This window comes from Pan troglodytes, chromosome 7 (genome assembly GCF_028858775.2).
Source record: "Pan troglodytes isolate AG18354 chromosome 7, NHGRI_mPanTro3-v2.0_pri, whole genome shotgun sequence".
NCBI lineage: Eukaryota > Metazoa > Chordata > Mammalia > Primates > Hominidae > Pan > Pan troglodytes.
The window spans coordinates 62654641-62676782 of NC_072405.2; the positions used below are offsets into that span (position 1 = coordinate 62654641).

At 41.7% G+C, this 22142-nt stretch overlaps 1 protein-coding gene and 1 pseudogene across 10 annotated transcripts in view; one reads left to right on the forward strand and one right to left on the reverse strand.

The window, feature by feature from the left end:
- Positions 1 to 22142, reverse strand: part of LYPLA1 (lysophospholipase 1) — a 54925-nt gene that overhangs the window by 20506 nt on the left and 12277 nt on the right. For 3 of the 10 annotated variants that reach the window (XM_016959485.4, XM_063817106.1, XM_063817104.1), the window contains exon 3: positions 12946 to 13022. The exons of 5 other annotated variants lie outside the window; for them this stretch is intronic. In XM_016959485.4, the coding sequence (XP_016814974.1) occupies positions 12946 to 13022 (77 nt within the window). Of the gene's footprint in view, positions 1 to 12945; positions 13076 to 14581; positions 14717 to 22142 lie in introns of all 10 variants that reach the window. 2 more of the 10 variants (XM_063817101.1, XM_063817102.1) reach the window with 2 other exon arrangements.
- LOC100614875 (protein Cripto-like) lies at positions 2616 to 6270 on the forward strand (annotated as a pseudogene).

Genomic DNA, 22142 nt, shown 5'->3' on the forward strand with positions numbered 1-22142 from the left:
AAAATTTTTTTAATCCAGCAACTTTAATATTTCTTCATGCATACATGTTCACATACATACACGTTCAAAGCAGAATATGGAATAATTGAAAAATTATAAATAATCAAATCCTTCTAGCCAGGAATAAACAGTTAATTTTCTGATGCATTTCCTTCTGATTTTTCCCATGCATGTCAATTAAGGAATAGATGTACATTTTACAAAACAGGGATCATGTTATACATATAGTTTCCTGCTTATTTACATTTGGCCATATACTTGATGCTTTTTACATATTATCTCTACTAAAGAATAAAGTACCAGTAATTTCAGCCTTTCTTACATCAAAGAGTCTAGATGAATGTTAATTTTTTTTTTTTTTTTTTGAGACAGAGTCTTGCTCTGTTGCCCAGGCTGGAGTGCAGTGGCGCGATCTCGGCTCACTGCAAGCCCTGCCTCCCGGGCTCACACCATTCTCCTGCCTCAGCCTCCCGAGTAGGCGCCCGCCACCACACCAGCTAAATTTTTTTTTTGTATTTTTAGTAGAGACGGGGTTTTACTGTGTTAGCCAGGATGGTCTTGATCTCCTGACCTCATGATCCATCTGCCTCAGCCTCCCAAAGTGCTGGAATTACAGGCGTGAGCCACCATGCCCAGCCCCCTGTTAAATACTTTTCTATTAACTATTTTTCTGTTTCAACCCACTTCCCCCAAAGTGTTAAAGACATATAAAAAGATTAGTAACAACAGTATTAACTGCAATACTTACATAACATTAACTATAACCAGGATATTATATAGGAGTTTTGTGTATATGCACATGTGTATATGTGTAAATAGCTATGTTAAAGACTTTTTTCTGAAAACTATAAAACATATTAAGAAATAAAAGAAAATCTATATAAATGGAAGGATATCCCACTTTCATGGACTGGGAGATATAATATTTTAAAGACGGCAGTACTCTCAAATTGATCTATGGAGTCAATGCAATCTTTAACAGAATACCACCTGACTTTGCACGTATTAGAACCCGATCTAAAATTTGTATGGAAACTCAAGAGACCCAGAGTAACAACAACAACAAAAATCTTGAAAAAGAACAAAATCAGAGGACTCACACTTCTTAATCTCAAAAATTCCTACCAAGTAACATTCAGAAAGACTAGTACTAGAGTACAGACAGACATATAAATCAACCGAAAATCCAGAAATAAAACCTCACATTTACTGTCATCTTATTTCTGAAACAAATCAACAGGGAAGGAATAGTCGTTTTAACAAAAGTAGCTGGGACAAGTGGATATCCACATGTAATACAAAGAAGCTGGACTGCTACCTCATACCATATGTAAACACTGACCAAATACCTAAATGTAAGAGACAAAACTATAAAACTAGAAGAAAACACACATACATCTTTGTGACCTCAGATCTGGCAATTTCTTAGATATAACATCAAAAGCACAACCGACAAGAAAAAAATAGATAAATTAGAAATCATCAAAATTAACTGTTGTGTTTCAAAGGACACTATGAAGAAAATGAAAAGACAACTTACACAATGGGAAAAATGTTTGCAAATCACATCTAATTAAAGTGTCTAGTATCCATAATAAAAAAAACTTGCAACTCACAAACAAAAAGACAACCCAATTAAAAAATATGCAAAAGACTTGATGAGATGTTTGTCCAAAGAAGATATACAAATGGCCAAAAAGCACAGGAAAAGATGCTGAACATCATTAGTCATTAAGGAAACATAAATCAAAGCCCCAATGATACATCACTTCATACTCACTAGGATGGCTATCAATATAATGATGAAAGGAATAAATTCTGGTGTTCTGTAGCACTGTTGAGTGAATATGGTTAACTACAATTCAGTGTATATTTTCAAAATGCTAGAAGAAAGGATGTTGAATGTTCACAATGCAAAGAAACGATAAATGTTTGAGGTGATGGATATGCTAATTACCCTGATTTGATTCTTACATGTTGTATACATGTATCAAAATATATCACTCAGTATCCCATAAATATGAACAATTATGTATCAACTAAAAGGAAAAGGAAAAGAAAAAATACTTTAAAAAAAACTTTGGCCAGGCATGGTGGCTCATGCCTGTAATCCCAGCACTTTGGGAGGCCAAGGCAGGCAGATCCCTTGAGTCCAGGAGTTCAAGACCTGCTTGGCCAACATGGTGAAACCCCGTCTCTACTAAATCTACGAAAATTAGCTGGGCGTGGTGCGCACCTGTAGTCCCAGCTACTCAGAAGCTGAGGCTGGAGAATCATTTGAACCTGGGAGGCAGAGGTTGCAATGAGCTGAGATTGTGCCACTCCACTCCAGCCTGGGCAACAGAGTGAGACTCTGTCTCGTTTAAAAAAAAAAAACGGAATATACTAAATGTCATGAATTGTTCACATTAAAAGGGTTAGTTTTATGTCATGTGAATTTTACCTCGAATTAAACAAAAAAGACATCTCAATAAAAAAATAGGCAAAAGACTTGAATAGACATTTCTCCAAAGACAAATGAATGGTTAATACACCATGAAAAGATGCTCAACATCATTAGTCATTAGAAAATGCAAACCAAAACCACTGTGAGATACCACTTCATACCTACCGGAATGGCTATCGTAAAAATGACAAATAATAGCCAAGTGTTAAAGGGTATGGTGAGAAATCAGAACCCTCATACACTGTTGGTAGAAATGTAAATGGTGCAGCGACTTTAGAAAACCTTTAGGTTCTCAAAAGGATAAATATGAAGTTACCATATCCAGCAATTCTATTCTTAGGTCTATACCGAAGAATAGTGAAAAAATATGTCCAGTACAGATGTGGTGGCTCATGCCTGTAAACCCAGCTACTCGGGAGGCTGAGGCAGGAGAATTGCTGGAACCTGGGAGGCGGAAGTTGCGGTGAGCCGAGATCGTGCCACTGCAGTCCAGCCTGGGCAACAAGAGTGAAACTCCGTCTCAAAACAAAAACAAAAACACAACAACAAAAAACTTGTACACAAATGTTCTTTTTTAGCAGTATTACTCAACTCCAAGGTGCAAACAACCCAAATGTCCATCAAATGATGGATGAATAAACAAAATGAGGCCAGGCGTGGTGGCTCATACGGTAATTCCAGCACTTTGGGGAGGCCAAGGCTGGCAGATCACCTGAGGTCAGGGGTTCGAGACCAGCCTGGTCAACATGGTGAAACCTGTCTCTACTAAAAATACAAAAATTAGCCAGGCTTGATGGCGCATGCCTGTAGTACCAGTGACTCGGGAGACTGAGGTAGAAGAATCACTCAAACCCGGGAGGAGGAGGTTGCAGTGAGCTGAGATCACATCACTGTACTCCAGCCTGGGCAGCAGAGCGAGACTCCATCTCAAATAAAGAATAAAATAAAATAAAATAAAATGAGGCACAGCCATACAACGGAGTACGATTCAACAATGAGAAGGAAGTACTGACATGCTATAGCATGGATAAGGCTTGAAAACAATGTTAAGTGAAAGAAGCCAGTTACAATAGAACACAAATGAAAGAGTATAGGGTTTCTTTTTGAGGCAATGAAAATGTTCTAAAATTGACTGTGGTGATGGTTGCAAAACTTACGGTGAATACATCTAAAACCATCGAATTACACACTTTAAATGAGTGAATTGTGTGGTATATGAATTATATGTCAATAAAACTGGTACCAAAAATAAAGACAAAGAATGCATGACTGGACCCAGTCATGAGGAACCATTAGACAGACTCAAGTTGAAGAGTCACTCTGCAGAATATGCAGAACTGAAGGCTGTGGCTATATGCTTTAAAACTGTAAAGGAAATGAAAGAAGAACTGATAAACAGTTTCAGACTCAAGACATGACAGCTCAAATGAACACATACTCCTGGAAAGGATCTCAGGCCAGGAAGGAAATGGACACAGCTGAGAAAGCTGGCAAAACTTCAATGGAGTCTGTGGACTGGATATAGTGTTTAATCAATGCTCATCTCCTAATTTGGAGTGTTGTATGTTGGTTATGTACAAGTATCCTTGTGCATGGGAAATACACATGAGAGTATTTAGAGGTGATAGGAAATCATGTTTGCAGGTTTATCTCAAGAGTTAAAAAAAGACTTATCTATATATACATACATATATATACAGGGTGGGGGCATGGACAAGCACACACAGGACTGAGTACACACACAATGGAACACACGCAGTAAAAGATGAACCAAGGAAGCTCCATGACAGCGATATGAGATTTTTTTGTACAAAAAGCACACATTTTATTTTAAAAGTGTGAGTTACAATTGCCACAAAAAGAATAAAATACCTAGGAATACAGCTAACCAGGGAGGTGAAAGATCTCTACAACAAGAATTACAAAACGCTGCTCAAAGAAATCAGAGATGACACAAACAAGTGGAAATGCATTCCATGCTCATGGATAGGAAGAATCAATACTGTTAAATGGCCATACTGCCCAAAGCAATCTACAGATTCAATGCTATTCCTATCAAACTACCAATGACATTCTTCACGGAATTAGGAAAAAATGTTTTAAAATTCACATGGAACCAAAAAAAGAGCCCAAACAGACAAGGCAATCCTAAGCAAAAAGAACAAAGCTGGAGGCATCATGTTACTGGACTTCAAACTATGCTACAGGGGTACAATAACCAAAACAGCATGGTACTGGTACAAAAACAGACACATAGACCAATCAAACAGAATAGACAGCACAGAAATAAGGTCACACACCTACAACTATTTGATACTCAACAAAGCCGACAAAAACAAGCAATGGGAAAAAGGACTCCCCAGTCAATAAAAAGTGCCAGGATAACTGGGTGACCATATGCAGATGATAGAAACTGGACCCCCACCTAACACCACATACAAAAATCAACTCAAGATGGATTCAAGACTTAAATGTAAAACCCCTAACTATAAAAACTCGAAAGACAACCTAGGAAATACCATTTTAGACATAGGACTTGTCTAAGATTTCATGGTGAAGACGCCAAAAGCAACTGCAACAAAAACAAAAATTGACAAATGAGATCTAATTAAACTAAGGAGCTATTGCACAGCAAAAGAAACTATCAACAGAGTAAACAAACATCCTGCAGATGGAAGAAAATATATGCAAACTGTGCACCCAACAAAGGTCTAATATCCAGAATCTATAAGGAACTTAAATTTACAAGTAAAAAACAAACCACCTAGCTGTTCTGTGGTGTAGCCATTCTTTTATTCCTTTATTTTCTTAATAAACTTGCTTCCACTTTACTGTTAAAAAAAAAAAAAATCAAACAACCCCATTGAAAAGTAGACAAAAAACATGAACAGACACTTTTCAAAAGACAGGCTGGGCGTGGTCGTGGCTCACGCCTGTAATCCCAGCACTTTGTGTAGCCGAGGCGGGCGGATCACTTGAGGTCAGGAGTTCGAGACCAGCCTAGCCAACATAGTGAAACCCTACCTCTACTAAAAATACAAAAAATTAGCCAGGTGTGGTGGTGCGTGCCTGTAGTCCCAGCTACTCAGGAGGCCGAGGCAGGAGAATTGCTTGAACACAGGTGGAGGGTGCAGTGAGCAGAGATCGCACCACTGCACTCCAGCTTGGCGACAGAGCAAGACTGAATCAAAAAAAAAAAAAAAAAAAGACATACATGTGGCCAAGAAGCATATGAAAACATGCTCAAGATCATTAATGATTAGAGAAATGCAAATCAAAACCACAACAAAATACCATCTCACAGCAGGCAGAATGGCTATCATTAAAAAGTCAAAAAAGGTCGTTAAGGGTTGGGCCATCAGGAACTTGCGCGTCCATCTCAGGGAGACCTGGCTTTCAGAGATGACAGCATTCAGCCCCAGGAGGAGCCTGCAATTCATCCTCGGTCTTCCCAACTTGTGCCGCCCAGGGAGATACAGGACAGTAAGGAACTAAACAGAACCTGCTGTCTGAATGGGGGAACCTGCATGCTGGGGTCCTTTTGTGCCTGCCCCCTCTCCTTCTATGGACGGAACTGTGAGCATGATGTGTGCAAAGAGAACTGTGGGTCTGTGCCCCATGACACCTGGCTGCCCAAGAAGTGTTCCATTTGTAAATGCTGGCACGGCCAGCTCCCCTGCTTTCCTCAGCCATTTATCTACCTGGCTGTGATGGCCTTGTGATGTATGGCATCTCATGGCTTCCAGGACTCCAGAATTACCAGCATCTACACTGCCACTTCTATGCTAGCTGGCATCTGCTTTTCTATACAAAGTTACTATTAATCGACACTGACCTATTTACAGAAATATGATTTTAGATATCATGCAAATTTCATGACCAGTAAAGGCTGCTGCTACAATGTCCTAACAGAAAGATGATCATTTGTTAGTTGCCTTAAAATAATGAATACATTTCCAAAATGGTCTCTAACATTTCCTTATAGTACCAACTACTTCCTACCTCTTTGCCCTGCCCTCCCCCAAAAAACTACTTCTTTTTTCAAAAGTCAGCCATATCTCCATTGTGCCCAAGTCCAGTGTTTCTTGATACATGTAATTCTACCAAAGTCTTCTTAATATGTTCTTTTAAACAATTGAATTATATCTTCAGATTATTAGAGACTAATCCTAATGTGGACCTTAGGATAGTTTTGAGTAGAGTTGATCAAAATCAATTAAAATAGTCTCTTTAAAAGGAAAGAAAGCAGCCGGGTGCGGTGACTCATGCTTGTAATCCCAGCACTTTGGGGAGGCCGAGGTGGGCGGATCACGAGGTCAGGAGATTGAGACCATCCTGGCTAACATGGTGAAACCCCATCTCTACTAAAAATACAAAAATTAGCTGGGTGTGGTGGCGGGCGCCTGTAGTCCCAGCTACTTGGGAGGCTGAGGTAGGAGAATGGCGGGAACCCGGGAGGCAGAGCTTGCAGTGAGCCGAGATCGTGCCACTGCACTCCAGCCTGGGCGACAGAGCCTTTAATAGTCATAGATTTAAAAAACTGTTTCTTTACCATCCCCTTAGCTGAGCAAGACTGTGAAAGGTTTACATTTACAATTCCTGCAGTAAACAACCTGCAGCCTGCTAAGCGTTCTTCATACGTGGTTCATTCCACACAGTTAATTGAAAATGCTCACTTACAATTTCATGCAGATGAATAACTGATGACTTTATTTACTCAACTGCAAACAGCAGTTAAGAGTAGAATGCATCCTTTTTACATCACCCACATTAGGGCTCATACACCTTTTCCAGGACCTTTGAAAGGAATCAAATGGCTGATCGCCTAGTTGCTAATGCAATTATTTAATGCCAGACACTTTCATGATTTAACCCATGTTAATGCCTCTGGTCTCAAACGCAGATACAGCATTACCTGGAAAGAAGCTAAAGCTATTATCCAGCGATGCCCAACTTACCAAATGGTACAGTCCTCATCTTTTACAGGAGCAGTTAATCATCGAGGATTGGAACCTAACTCTCTTTGGCAAATGGATGTCACACATATTCCCTCATTTGGGAGACTAGCTTATTACATGTATGTGTGGACACCTTTTCTCACTTTGGGCTACATGCCAATCAGGAGAGCCTTCTGCCTGTGTTAAACATCATCTTTTGCAGTGTTTTGCGGTGATGGGCATTCCAACTTCTATTAAAACAATTAGGTAATGCCCCAGGCTATACTAGCCAAGCTCTAGCTACATTTTTCTGTATGTGGAATATCAAACACATTACTGGTATCCCATACAATTCTCAAGGACAAGCCATAGTGGAAAGAATGAATCTCTCCCTAAAACAGCAGTTGCAAAAGCAGAAAGGAGACAGAGAATATGGAACCCCACAGATGCAACTGAACCTAGCATTATTAACTTTAAATTTTTTGAGCCTGCCCAAAGGCCAGATGTTATCAGCAGCTGAACAGCATCTACAGAAACCAGCTGCAAAGACAGAAGCAGAACAACTGATTTGGTGGAGAGATCCGATTACAATAAGTTGGTAAATAGGTAAAATAATAATTTGGGGTAGAGGTTATGCTTGTGTTTCTCCAGGCAAAAATCAACAGCCGATTTGGATACCATCAAGACACCTGAAACCTTATCAGATGAGCCAGATGCCGAGTAAGAGACCCAGGAGCATCCCGAGGGCCCCCTGATTGCAGCCATGTCGAGACGGACGCTGAGGAGGATCCCAACTGTCATGAGCAACACCCGAACACAGCCACCCACCTGGGGACAGATCAAGAAGCTGTCACAGATGGTGGAAGAAAACCTGAGGAAAGCGGGACAACCAGTCACAATGAATAATTTAAAGGTAGCTATGATAGTGGTTATCACCACTGCCTTGAGTATTCCTTCAATAAGGGCTGACACAGAGAACAATTATACTTATTAGGCATATTCATCAATCTTGGCTGGCAATAATGCCTAGATGTAATCACTCTGACACAGTTACATATGCTTTCTGATCTCAGTATTTACCATAATAAATCTGCTCCTATTATTGAGGCATACTACCCTCAAAAACCTATTTCTAAGAAGGACTGGACCTGGCCAGAAATAATGAACATACTTGTTTAGGAAGATTGCACTGCAGAACAGGCAGAGGTGCGGCACAATGATTCCTATGGAATCATTACTGATTGGTCCCCTAAGGGGATGTTTAGCTTGAACTGCACCTCTCAGTCTGTGTGCCACGGTCACACTATGTTCAGGTGATCTGAACAAAACGGTCAGATGGTAGAAATGTTAAGAAGTATGGCAAGAGCTCCTATTATCTGGAACCACAGCAGTATAGTGGCATCTCAACCTCAAATGATATGGCCTGCTCTAGGAGCTTAACATAAGGATTTGTGGAAACTATTAAATGCTCTTAATAAGATCAAAATTTGGGAAAGAATAAAAAAGCATCTAGGACACTCTACAAACTTGTCTTTGGATATTGCAAAATTAAAAGAACAAATATTTAAAGCATCCCAGGCACACCTGACCTTAATGCCAGGAACTGGAGTGCTTAAAGGAGCTGCAGACAAATTAGCAGCTAGTAACCCATTAAAATGGATAAAAACACTTGGAAGCTCTGTGATTTCAATGATGATTGTGCTTTTAATCTATGTTATTTGTCTTTGTATACTCTGCAGATGCGGATCCTGACTCCTGCGAGAAGTAGCTCACCATGACAAAGCTGCCTTTGCTTTTATCTCTTTGCAAATCAAAGAAGGGAGACATGTTGGGAGCAAGCCCCCCGAAATCTGGCTATAAACTGGCCCCAAAACTGGCCATAAACAAAATCTCTGCAGCACTATAACATGTTCATAATGGCCCTAATGCTCACGCTGGAAGGTTGTGGGTTTACCGGAATGAGGGCAAGGAACACCTGGCCCCGCTTAAAGGCATTCTTAAGCCACAAACAACAGCATGAGCGATCTGTGCCTTAAGGACATGCTCCTGCTGCAGTTAACTAGCCCAACCAATTCCTTTAATTTGGCCCATCCCTTCATTTCCCATAAGGGACACTTTTAATTAATTTAACACCTATAGAAACAATGCTAATGACTGGCTTGCTGTTAATAAACATGTGGGCAAATCTCTGTTCGGGGCTCTCAGCTCTGAAGGCTGTGAGACCCCTGATTTCCCACTTCACACCTCTATATTTCTGTGTGTGTGTCTTTAATTCCTCTAGCGCCGCTGGGTTAGGGTCTCCCTGACAGAGCTGGTCTCGGCAGTTCTCCCATAAAGACACATGCATACTTACTTTCATTGCACTGCTATTCACAACAGCAAAGACATTAAATCACCCTAGATACCCATCAGCGGCAAACCGGATAAAGAAAATGTGGTACATATACACCACGAAATGTTATGCAGCCATTAAAAAAAGAATGAGACCATGTACTTTGCAGCAACATGGATGGAACTGGAGGCCATTATCCTAAGCAAACCATCACAGGAACCAAAAACCAAATACCACATGTTCTCACTTGTAAGTAGGAGCTAAATAACAAGAACACATGGATACTAGGAGAGGAACAACAGACACTGGGGCCTACTTGATGGTGGAGGGTGGAAGGAGGGAAAGGATCAGAAAAAAGACCTATCAGGTACTATGCTTATTACCTGGGTGACAAAATTATCTGTACATCAAACCCTCAGAACATGCAGTTTACCTTGCAGATGTACTCCTGAATCTAAATACAAGTTACAAAGTAACTTGTATAACCGTCCGGGCACGGTGGCTCACGCCTGTAATCCCAGCACTTTGGGAGGCCGAGGCAGACGGATCACTTGAGGTCAGGAGATACAGACCAGCCTGGCCAACATGGCGAAACCCCGTCTCTACTAAAAATAAATAAATAAATAAATAAAAAGTTTATTCTTCTGAAAATAAAAGGAATAGATTTATGAGATAGTAAAGTGTATGTTCCAACTTTTAAAAAGAGCTGGACACAGAAGATATACATATAATACCATTTATCTGAAGGTCTAGAACAGGCAAAAGTATGGTATAGCAATAGAAGTCGGAATAATGGTCGCCTCTGGGATGGGAGGGTACTAACTCCAGGAGAATGAAAAATACTCCTGGGGAGCTGGAAATGTTCTCTATCTTCATCAGGTTGATGGTTTCATGGGTGTAAGTAAAAATTTATCCAGCTAAACATTTATTTTTTATTCTTTTGAGACAGAGTCTTATTCTGTCACCCAGGCTGGAGTGCAGTGACACGATCTCAGCTCACTGCAACATTTACCTTCTAGGTTCAAGCAATTCTCGTGCCTTAGCCTCCTGAGTAGCTGGAATTTCAGGCGTGCACCACCACACCCTGCTAATTTTTTGTATTTTTAGTAGAGACGGGGTTTTGCTATGTTGGCCAGGCTGGTCTCCAACTCCTGACCTCAAGTGATCTGCCCTCCTCAGCCTCCCAAAGTGCCAGGATTACAAGTGTGAGCCACCGCACCCAGCCTGGCTGAACATTTAAGATTTGAATACTTGACTATATCATAATCCAATACAATTTTCAAAATAATTTTCAAAAATAGCAAATCCAACTCAAAAAAGTTCTTACACCAAACCAATCTGAGTTTAGAACTGCATAATAGTTGCAAAGCAAAGCAACTGATAAATTCTCTACCCACCAGACTCAACTACTAAAGTATACATGGTCCCCAATTTACAACGGTTAGACTCAAGATTTTTCAACTTTACAATGGCACAAAAGCAAAACACATCCGTACGCTGCTCAACTTTCCAGCTCTGCCAGATGTAACCCCATTGTAAGTCAAGGCGCATCTATATTCAGCTAAAGGTCACCAGATTTGGCTGAGTGTGGCCTTTTCTGGGCTACCCGCTGCTCACTGCTGATCTAGACTTGTGACTTTGGGATAAGCAGGAAGAGAGAGATGAAGTTGAGGGAAATGAGCTGTTTGCCCTGAGGTAAGTCTGAAAACATTTGGGAAATCATTTTGAGACAAGATTATAGATTCTGTAGATAGAAACATCTTCTACCATCTGCTAAGAGAAATGTAAGTTATGAGCTATATCAATTGATTCAAGTACATATTACAGGTCTATGCAAGTCTATGTTCAACAACCCCCCCCCCTTGTTTTTTTTTGCTTTTTATGTTTAACACTTTATTACAAGCTATTCACTTGAATTTGATACACTATTTCAATGTACGTATTTTCAGTGTTAACAGCCACTAAGTTTTCTTCTTTTTTTGTGAGACAGTTTTGCTCTGTCGTCCAGGCTGGAGTGCAGGGATGGCTCACTGCAACCTCCGACTCCCGAGTCCAAGCAATTCTCATGCCTTAGCCTCCTGAGTAGTTGGGATACAGGTGCCCACCACCAAGGCTGGCTAATTTTTCCTGTATTTTCAACAGAGATGAGGTTTCACCATGTTGGCGAGGCTGGTCTTGAACTCCTGACCTCAAGTGATCCACCTACATCAGCCTCCAAAAGTGCTGGGATTACAGACCTAAGCCATCGTGCCCGTCCAGTTTTCTGTCTGATAATTTCAGTAGAATTAGGAATAAACTTAACGTGCATAGTTAGCTTTGCAAATAGATTTTAATGTGTATAATAAGCAATATTTTGCAGCAATAATAAATACCTGGCATATGGGCTACCATTCCTAGATCGTGGGCCCAGAGTAGACATTACCAAGCAATTAAGGCACTCTTTGTCACAGAGCCTTGACCAGCAAAGGTATCCAAGCAGCATATAAGATAAAAAACTAGACTGGGTGCAGTGGCTCAAGCCTTTGACCCCAGCAGTTTGGGGGGCTGAGTTGGGCGGATCATTTGAGTCCAGGAGATCGAGACCATCCTGGGCAATGTGGCGAATCCCCCATATCTACTGAGAATACAAAATTAGCTGGGAGCGCTCCTGCAGTCTCAGTTACTCAGGAGACTGAGGTGGGAGGATCAATTGAGCCTGGGAGGCAGAGGGTGCGGTAAGCGGAGATCACACCACCGCACTCCAGCCTGGGCAACAGACTGAGACCTCGTCTCCCCCTGAAATAAATAAATAAATAAATAAATAAAATTTAAACCTGTCTGTTATCTCTGCAAAAGATAACAGTATAACCACATTATAAAATGTTTTCCATGGTTATTGCCAATGCTGATTTTCTGTAAGCTTTTTCTATTTCTATTTCAATTTCTAAGTATATCGTTACTATATTTTCTATTTCAGGATTTGTGCTGATGACCTCAGGGATAACTAAATAAGTTTTAAACATTACAGTATTATTTCAGCTAATTATAGCTTTGGGACTACACAGCCACTTAAAAAAAATCACACTTATAAAATAATCTTCAGGCTGGGCGTGGTGGCTCACACCTGTAATCCCACCACTTTGGGAGGCTGAGGTGGGTGGATCACTTGACCTTGGGAGTTCAAGACCAGCCTGGGCAACAATGGCAAAACCCTGTCTCTACAAAAAGTAGCCAAGTGTGGTGGCACGTACCTGTAGTCCAAGCTACTCGGGAGACTGAGGTGGGAGTTGTACTGAGCCACGAGCGTACTATGCCACTGCACTCCAGCCTGGGCAACAAAGCAAGACTCTGTCTCAAAACATAGTAATAACAATCTTCCACCTATTTGAGTCCAAAATAAAATAAAGCTTCAATTATGTTCCTCAAAACATTACTACATATAATAAAAGCTTGACCTATATCATGGCTGGCTAAGGCAGATGACAGCCGTATTCCTTTATGTTTTACACTTATGAAGTATATTGAGAAATATGTAAATTGATGGTGACTATAGAAACAGAATAAAAAATGTAAATACATTTATTTATTTATTACGTTTCTTGAGATGGAGCCTCTCTCTGTTGCCCAGGCTGGAGTGCAGTGGGGTGATCTCGGTTCACTGCAACCTCCGCCTCCTGAGTAAAAGTGATTCTCCTGCCTCAGCCTCTCGAGTAGCTGGGACTACAGGCCTGTGCCACCATACCCGACTAATTTTTTTATTTTTAGTAGAGACAAAGTTTCACCATGTTGGCCAGACTGGTCTCAAACTCCTGACCTCAAGTGATCCACCTGCCTTGGCCTCCCAAAGTGTTGGGATTACAGGTGTAAGCCACTGCGCCTGGCCAAAAATTTAAATTTAACATGAATTTTAGAATTGTTATTAATACAATAAAACATTGGCTATTTTCTCCATACCAAAGAACTCTATACCACTGGCTTTTTGAATACTTACAATCTTTTGTATGTATTAGACATTTGCCAAAGAATAAAAATGCTGGAGTTCACACAGAAAAGTACAATAGCTTTAAGGTATGGACTTTATAGTTCAAAGGCCTTTTGCTGTACTCACTAGTTTCTACCCCTGTCTGGAGTAACAGGCTGTTGAAGAGTTGCCTCTCAATTATTCACCCCAAATATACAGACAATGCAACAATATTTCACAGTAAATTTTGACTATTTGTGGCTCTGCCCCATTTGTGCTCAAAATTGTAATTCTATAATTATTAATATTATTTATTTATATTTTGTGCTACTTCTCTTAACTGTGTTTATGTCTTAACCACATAGACCCTCGTTTTCCCTACTATATACACAGTTTTTGGCCAGCAGCTCTCGTCCAATGAAAGAGCTCAAGAAAATGTCTTTTTTAAATAACAGAAGACATGTTGAAGAAAAAAAAAAAACAACTGGAAGATTATTTTATTCTGAAACACAGTCTTGCTCGGTCACCCAGGATGGAGTGCAGCCTGTAATCTCTTCACTGCAACCTTCGCATCCCAGGTTTAAGCGATTCTCCTACCTCAGCCTCCCGAGTAGCTGGGATTACAAGCGTGCCACCATGACAGGGTTTCACCATGCTGGTCAGGCTGGTCTCAAACTCCTGACCTCGTGATCTGCCCACCTTGGCCTCCCAAAGTGCTGGGATTACAGGCGTGCACCACTGCGCCCAGCCTTTCTTTCTTTCTTTTTTTTTTTTTTGAGACAGAGTTCTGCTCTTCTGCTCTTGTTGCCCAGGCTGGAGTGCAATGGCGCGATCTTGGCTCACTGCAATCTCCGCCTCCCAGGTTCAAGTGATTCTCCTGCCTCAGCCTCCCAAGTAGCTGCGATTACAGGCATGTGCCACCACACCTGGCTAATTTTTGTATTTTTAGTAGAGACGGGGTTTCGCCATGTTGACCAGGCTGGTCCTGAACTCCTGACCTCAGGTGATCCGCCCGCCTCCACCTCCCAAAGTGCTGAGATTACAGGCATGAGCCACTGCATCTGAGGAGAGAAATTTAAAAATCAAACATTCTACATGCATGAAAGATAAAGATTGAGATAAAGACTGTATCCTCAACGAAACTGCAGTCCCGTAGGAGAAACAAGATATAAACATACCACCACACAGATCAAAAGTTAAGCCCTACAAACAAGTTACAAAGAATGTCAAAATGTGGAAGAGAAGGAAAAGATTAGTTTCAGCTACGAAAATCAAAAAGAATTTATACAGCAGGAGCAGTAAGACAGAGGACAGGTTTTCCCCACAACGCACACGCACATACATACGCACCATAGTATGTTTTATTCCATATTACAATTAGGGGAGAAAAGACAAAAGTAGAAAATGAAAAGCATTTGGACTGGTGCGATCAAGAACTAATCCTTTTTTTAAAAAAAGAAACAATCATTAACAGCTTAGCTCCTATTTGTTATGAGACTATATTGTATCTACAGTTTTAGAATGTACTTTTTTTTTGGTAGAGACAGGATCTCACTATGTTGCCCAGGCTGGTATCAAACTCCTGGCCTCAAGTGATCCTCCTGCCTTGGCTTTCCAAAGTGTTTGAATTACAGGTGTGAGCCATTGCACCTGCCCAGGATACACTTTTTCCACTTAAATTGCTGGAATTCTAACTTATCAAATATTCTTCTTTCTAAACATTTTGGCATTTCAATTTTTTTCACACAGATTTCTCATTGTACAGTCTTTCTTTCTTTTTCTGAGACGGAGTCTCGCTCTCTTGCCCAGGCTAGAGTGCAGTGGCGCGATCTCGGCTCACTGCAAGCCCCGCCTCCCAGGTTCACGCCATTCTCCCGCCTCAGCCTCCCAAGTAGCTGGGACTACAGGTACCCGCCACTACGCCTGGCTAATTTTTTGTATTTTTAGTAGAGACGGGGTTTCCCCATGTTAGCCAGGATGGTCTCGATCTCCTGACCTCATGATCCGCCCGCCTCGGCTTCCCAAAGTGCTGGGATCACAGGCATGAGCCACCGCACCCGGTCTCATCGTACAGTCTTATAAAATGAATGTTCGCAGACATCATTTTTTCCTTAGAAAAAATTCTTTAAAACATTAATGTCACAAAAATCTTTTAAAAAATTAGGCCTTTGCACATATACTGTTAAATTTGTCTAGAAGAATACTTAAAAATCAGAGATAGAAATTGAAGACACCTCAGATAAAGTGGTCAATAATTGTTTTCTGCAAAGGACCAAAAGAGTCAACATTTTAGGCTTTACCAGCCAGAAGGTCTCTGTTGCAACTACTCAACTCAGCCACTCTAGGATGAAAATTAACTATAGACAACATGTAAACAAAAGGATGTGGCTCTGTTCCAACAGAACCTTATTTATGTACAATAAAATCTGAGTTTCATATACTTTTCATGTGTCACTAAGTCTTAAGTTTTTTCCTAACCATTTAGAAAAAGTAAAAACAAGCAGCAGCAAAAATGCATAGGATGTAGCAAAGGCAATGCTCAAATGGAAATGTATAGCTGTAGACATCTGTGTTTAAAAATAAAGACCTCAGGCCGGGCACGGTGGCTCACGCCTGTAATCCCAGCACTTTGGGAGGCTGAGGTGGGCAGATCACCTGAGGTCAGGAGTTCAAGACTAGCCTGGCCAATGTGGTGAAACCCTGTTTCTACTAAAAATACAAAAACTAGCCCGGTGTGGCAGTGAATGCCTGTAATCCCAGCTACTTGGGAGGCTGAGGCAGAGGAATCACTTGAACCTCGGAAGCACAGGTTGCACTGAGTTGAGATCACGCCACTGCACTCCAGCCTGGGAGACCAAAAAAAAAAAAATTATATATATATATATATATATATATACACACACACACATATATATATAAAATAAAGACCTCAAATTAACAACCTAATCTTCTACCTGAAAAAAAACCAAAACCAAAAAACTTTATCCACAGTAAACAGAAAGAAGAAAATAATAAAAACTAGAGTGGAAATAAATGCAACAAAGGCCTGCGCGGTGGCTCACGCCTGTATTCCCAGCACTTTGGGAAGGTGAGGCGGGTGGATCACTTGATGTCAGGAGTTAGAGACCAGCCTGGCTAACATGGTGAAACCCCATCTCTACCCAAAATACAAAAACTAGCTGGGTGTGGTGGCACGTGCCTGTAGTCCCAGCTACTCAGGAGGCTGAGACAAGAGAATTGCTTGAACCTGGGAGGCGGAGGTAGCAGTGAGCCGAGATTGAGCCACTGCACTCCAGCCTGGGAGAAAGAATGAGAGTCCATCTCAAAAAAAAAGAGAGAGACTATCAACTAAAGCAAAAGTTGGTTCTTTGAAAAGATCAACAAAAATGGCAAACCTTTAGCTAGATCAACCAAAGAAAAAAAACAGAGAAGACTCAAATTATTACAATCAGGAATCAAAGAACAGACTACTACTAACTTGACACATAGAAAAGATTATAAGAGAATAGTATGAACAATTACATGGTAATAAATTAGATAACCTAGACTAAATAGACAAATTCCTAGAATGACACAAACTACCAAAAACGGATTCAAGAAACAAAATCTATATAGGCCTGTAACAAGGAATTGAATCAGTAATCAAAAGTCTCACAGAGAAAAGCCCAGTACCACATGGCTTCAAGGTGAAGTCTACCAATCCAATGTTTAAAGAATCCTCCTCTCCCTCTCCCTCTCCCTCCTCTCCCTCTCCCTCTCCCTCCTCTCCCTCTCCCTCTCCCTCCTCTCCCTCCTCTTCCTCTCCCTCTCCCTCTTTGCACGGTCTCCCTCTGATGCCGAGACGAGGCTGGACTGTACTGCCGCCATCTCGGTCCACTGCAACCTCCCTGCCTGATTCTCCTGCCTCAGCCTGCCAAAGGCGCGCGCTGCCACACCTGACTGGTTTTTGCATTTTTTGGTTGAGACGGGGTTTCGCCGTGTTGGCCGGGCTGGTCTCCAGCTCCTGACCACGAGTGATCTGCCAGCCTCGGCCTCCCGAGGTGCCGGGATTGCAGACGGAGTCTCGCTCACTCAGTGCTCAATGTTGCTCAGGCTGGAGTGCAGTGGCGTGATCTCGGCTCGCTATAACCTCCACCTCCCAGCTGCCTGCCTTGGCCTCCCAAAGTGCCAAGATTGCAGCCTCTGCCCAGCCGCCACCCCATCTAGGAAGTGACAAGTGTCTCTGCCCCGCCGCCCATCGTCTGGGATGTGAGGAGCCCCTCTGCCTGGCTGCCCAGTCTGGGAAGTGAGGAGCACCTCTTCCCGGCCGTCATCCCGTCTAGGAAGTGAGGAGCATCTCTGCCCGGCCGCCCATCGTCTGGGATGTGGGGAGCGCCTCTGCCCCGCCGCCCCGTCTGGGATGTGAGGAGCGCCTCTGCCCGGCCGCGACCCCATCTGGGAACTGAGGAGTGTCTCTGCCCCGCCATCACCCCGTCCGGGAGGTGAGGAGCATCTCTGACCAGCCGCCCCGTCTGACAAGTGAGGAGCCCCTCCGCTCGGCCAGCCGCCCCGTCAGGGAGGTGGCGGGGCAGCCCCCGCCCGGCCAGCCACCCCGTCCGGGAGGTGGGGGGGGCAGCCCCCGCCCGGCCAGCCGCCCCATCTGCGAGGTTGGGGGGGGCGCCTCTGCCCGGCCGCCCCATCTGGGAAGTGAGGAGCCCCTCTCCCGGCCTCCACCCTGTCTAGGAGGTGTACCCAACAGCTCATTGAGAACGGGCCATGATGTCAATGGCGGTTTTGTCGAATAGAAAAGGGGGAAATGTGGGGAAAAGAGAGATCAGATTGTTACTGTCTGTGTACAAAGAAGTAGACATAGGAGACTCCATTTTGTTCTGTATTAAGAAAAATTCTTCCGCCTTGGGATGCTGTTAATCTATAACCTTACCCCCAACCCCGTGCTCTCTGAAACATGTGCTGTGTCCATTAAGGGTTAAATGGATTAAGGGCGGTGCAAGATGTGCTTTGTTAAACAGATGCTTGAAGGCAGCATACTCGTTGAGAGTCATCACCACTCCCTAATCTCAAGTACTCAGGGACACAAACACTGAGGAAGGCAGCAGGGCCCTCTGCCTAGGAAAATTAGAGACCTTTGTTCACATGTTTATCTGCTGACCTTCCCTCCACTATTGTCCTATGACCCTGCCAAATCCCCCTCTCCGAGAAACACCCAAGAATGATCAATAAATACTAAAAAAATTAAAAAAAAAAAAAGAATCCTTCTCCTCATCCCCCCCGCCCCCAAAAAAGAAGGAACATTTACTCATTTAGAAGGCCATTATTACTCTGACATCAAAACCAAAGGGTACCAAAAAAAAAAAAAAAAAAAAAGACAGCCAAGTGTGATGGCTCACGCTCGTCATCCAACACTTCAGGAGCCTGAAGTGGGGGGATTGCTTGAGCCCAGGTGTTCAAGACCAGCCTGTGCAGCATAGTAAGACCCCATCTCCACAAAAAATAAGAAAATTAGCCAGGCATGGTGGTGTGCACCTGTGGTCCCAGATACTTGGGAGTATGGTTTGAGCCTGGAAGGTTGAGGCTGCAGTGAGCTGTGTTCACTCCACTGCACTCTAGCCTGGGTGACAGAGCGAGACCCTGTCTCAAAATGAAAATCACAGACTATCCCATAGGAATATAAATACAAAATCCTAAAAACTACCAAACCAAATCTATCGACATATAATTAGGATTATACACCATGACCAGGAGAGATCTTCCCTAGAATGCAAGGGTGGTTCAACATAAAAATTTAATAAATACAATACACCATTTTACCAGAGATTGTAGCCAGGGAAACTGGCAAGATAAATGGCATTCAGATAGGAAAGGAATCAGTAAAATTCCCTCTCATGATCTTGTGAGCTGAGTATCTTATGATCTTATATACAGAAAATCCTATGAAATCTACAAAAACATCCTAAGAGCTAATGAGGTCAGCAAGATCCCAGGATATAAAAAACTTATCAAAAAGGTATATTTCTATACACTAGCAATGAACAATATAAAAATGTAATAAAGTCAACAATTCCATTCGTCATAGTATACAAAAGAATAAAATACTTGGAGGAATAATTTAACAAAATAAGTGAAGGACTTGAAAACTGGGCAAGGCATGGCAGGGCATGCCTGTAATCCCAGCTACCCGGGAAGCCGAGGCAGAAGAATCGCTGGAACCCAGGGGAGGCAGAGACTACACTGAGCCGAGATCGCGCCACTATATTCCAGCCTGGGCTACAGGGCAATACTCTGTCTGAAACAAACAAACAAACATAAAAATCATCAGGATGAAAAACTGTTGTGCTGCAAAACATACTACCAAGAGGGTGCAAAGACAGCCCACGCAATGGGAGACAATATTTACAAATAATGTATCTGATAGGAGTCTAGTGTCCAGACAATATAAACAATTCTTATAAATCAACAACAAAAAGGCAACCCAATTTTTAAAACGGCAAAGGATCTGAACAGATATTTCTCCAAAGAAAATATGCAAATGGCCAATAAGGATGTTTGAAATGCTTGTTCTCTGGTGCCGTAAAGAAACAGCACTTGAACATAAATTTAATTTATTTAGTAAGGCCATTTTTACTTTCTGCAGAAAGGGTACACTTGCCAGTAGCTGTGTCACGAGAGTACACCGAACAAAGGAGACAGAGTCATTTATAATCTGACAAGTCCACCCTACTGCTGTGTCTGGTTTCCATTGGCTGGAACGGGACCTCACATTCTGTTATTTGTCCCAACTGGCTAGCAACTTAGAACTTTTTAAAAGAGGCAAAGGTAGAGGAGAACAAAGGAAGGAGGAAGTTAACTTGTGGAATGCTGAGAAAGATAAAAACACTTTTAAATAAGGAAGAGGAACAGGCTACGACCTAATGCTTGCTTGGACCAGTATAAGCATGCCAGGGCAAATATTTAGGCTAAATTGAGGGAGCTAAGAACATAAAGTACATTGATTTCTTTATTACGGCTAGCAGATATTTAAGAATGTTAGCACCGGTCTTTGAATAAATTTTGCTTTTAAGAGAAGTTACTATTTATTCCTAATTAGATGGGGAGGAAAATCTTTGAAGAGGGACGTCTATTTTACTTTTTTCAAGGACATGAGATGATGCTCAACATTAACCATTAGGAAATGCAAATCAAAATCACAATGAGACACCACTTCACATAGAAATGGATGGCTATAATCAAAAAGACAATAACAAGTGTTAACGAGGATGGCGAGAAATCAGAGCACTCACACACTGCTGGCCATTTATCTTGGCAGAAGTGTAAAAAAGTGCAGCTACTATGAAAACTGTCCTGGAGTTCTTCAAGGGTTAAACATAGAGCTACCATTGACTTAGCAATTTGACTCCCAGGTATATACCCCAGAGAATTAAAAACATATGTCCATACAAAGTCTTGTACACAAATGTGCAGAGTAGTATTACTCATTAGAGTCAAAAAGTAGAAACAATCCAAATGTTCATTAATTGATGAATGAATTATTTTTATGTGAATTTTCTTAAGAGACAGAGTCTCACTATATTGCCCAGGCTAGACTTGAACTCCTGGCCTGAAAGGATCCTCCTGACTCAGCCTCCCAAGTAGCTGAGACTACAGGTGCATGACACCATGCTCAGCTAATTATTTACTTGGCAATGAAAGAAAGCAGTACTGGTACATGTTACAAAATAGATGAGCCTGAAAAACATTATGTTATAAAATGAAAGAAGCCAGATGCAAAAGACCAAATATTATCTGATTCCATTTCTACGCAGAATAAGCAAATCCACAGAAACAGAAAAAGATAGTGGTTGCCAGGGAGGGGAATAAGTAGTCTGCAGATGAATGTTGGGTTTCTTTTGGGGATGTTGAACATATTCTGGAATTAAGACAGTGGTAATAGTTGAACAACTCTGTAAATAAACTACTGAACTGTATACTTTAAAAGAGTGAAGTTTTTGGTATGTGAATTATATCTCAATAAGTACAGTAGTTCCCCATCAACCACAGTTTTGCTTTCTGTGGATTCAGTTACCACCATCGAAAAATAGGTGAGTACAGAACAAGAATATATTTTGAGAGAGAGATCACATTCACATAACTTTTATTACAGTATGTTGTTATAATTATTCTATTGTTGTTGTTCACCTCTTTGCCTAATTTATAAATTAAACTTTATCACAGGTATGCATGCATAGGAAAAAACATAGTATCATAGGGTTTGGTACTCTCTGTGGTTTCAGACATCCCCGGGGGGGGGGGGGGGTCTTTGAACATATGTAACAATACTAACACTAATATGTATATATTAGAATGTATATACTAATACTGTAATAATAAGTAAGTGGCAGGCCAGAATTGAACCATGGGCCCTTGTTTGCCAACCTCTTTTTTTTTTTTTTGAGATAGGGTCTCACTGTTGCGCAAGGTGGAAGTGCAGTGGCATCATCTCAGCTCACTGCA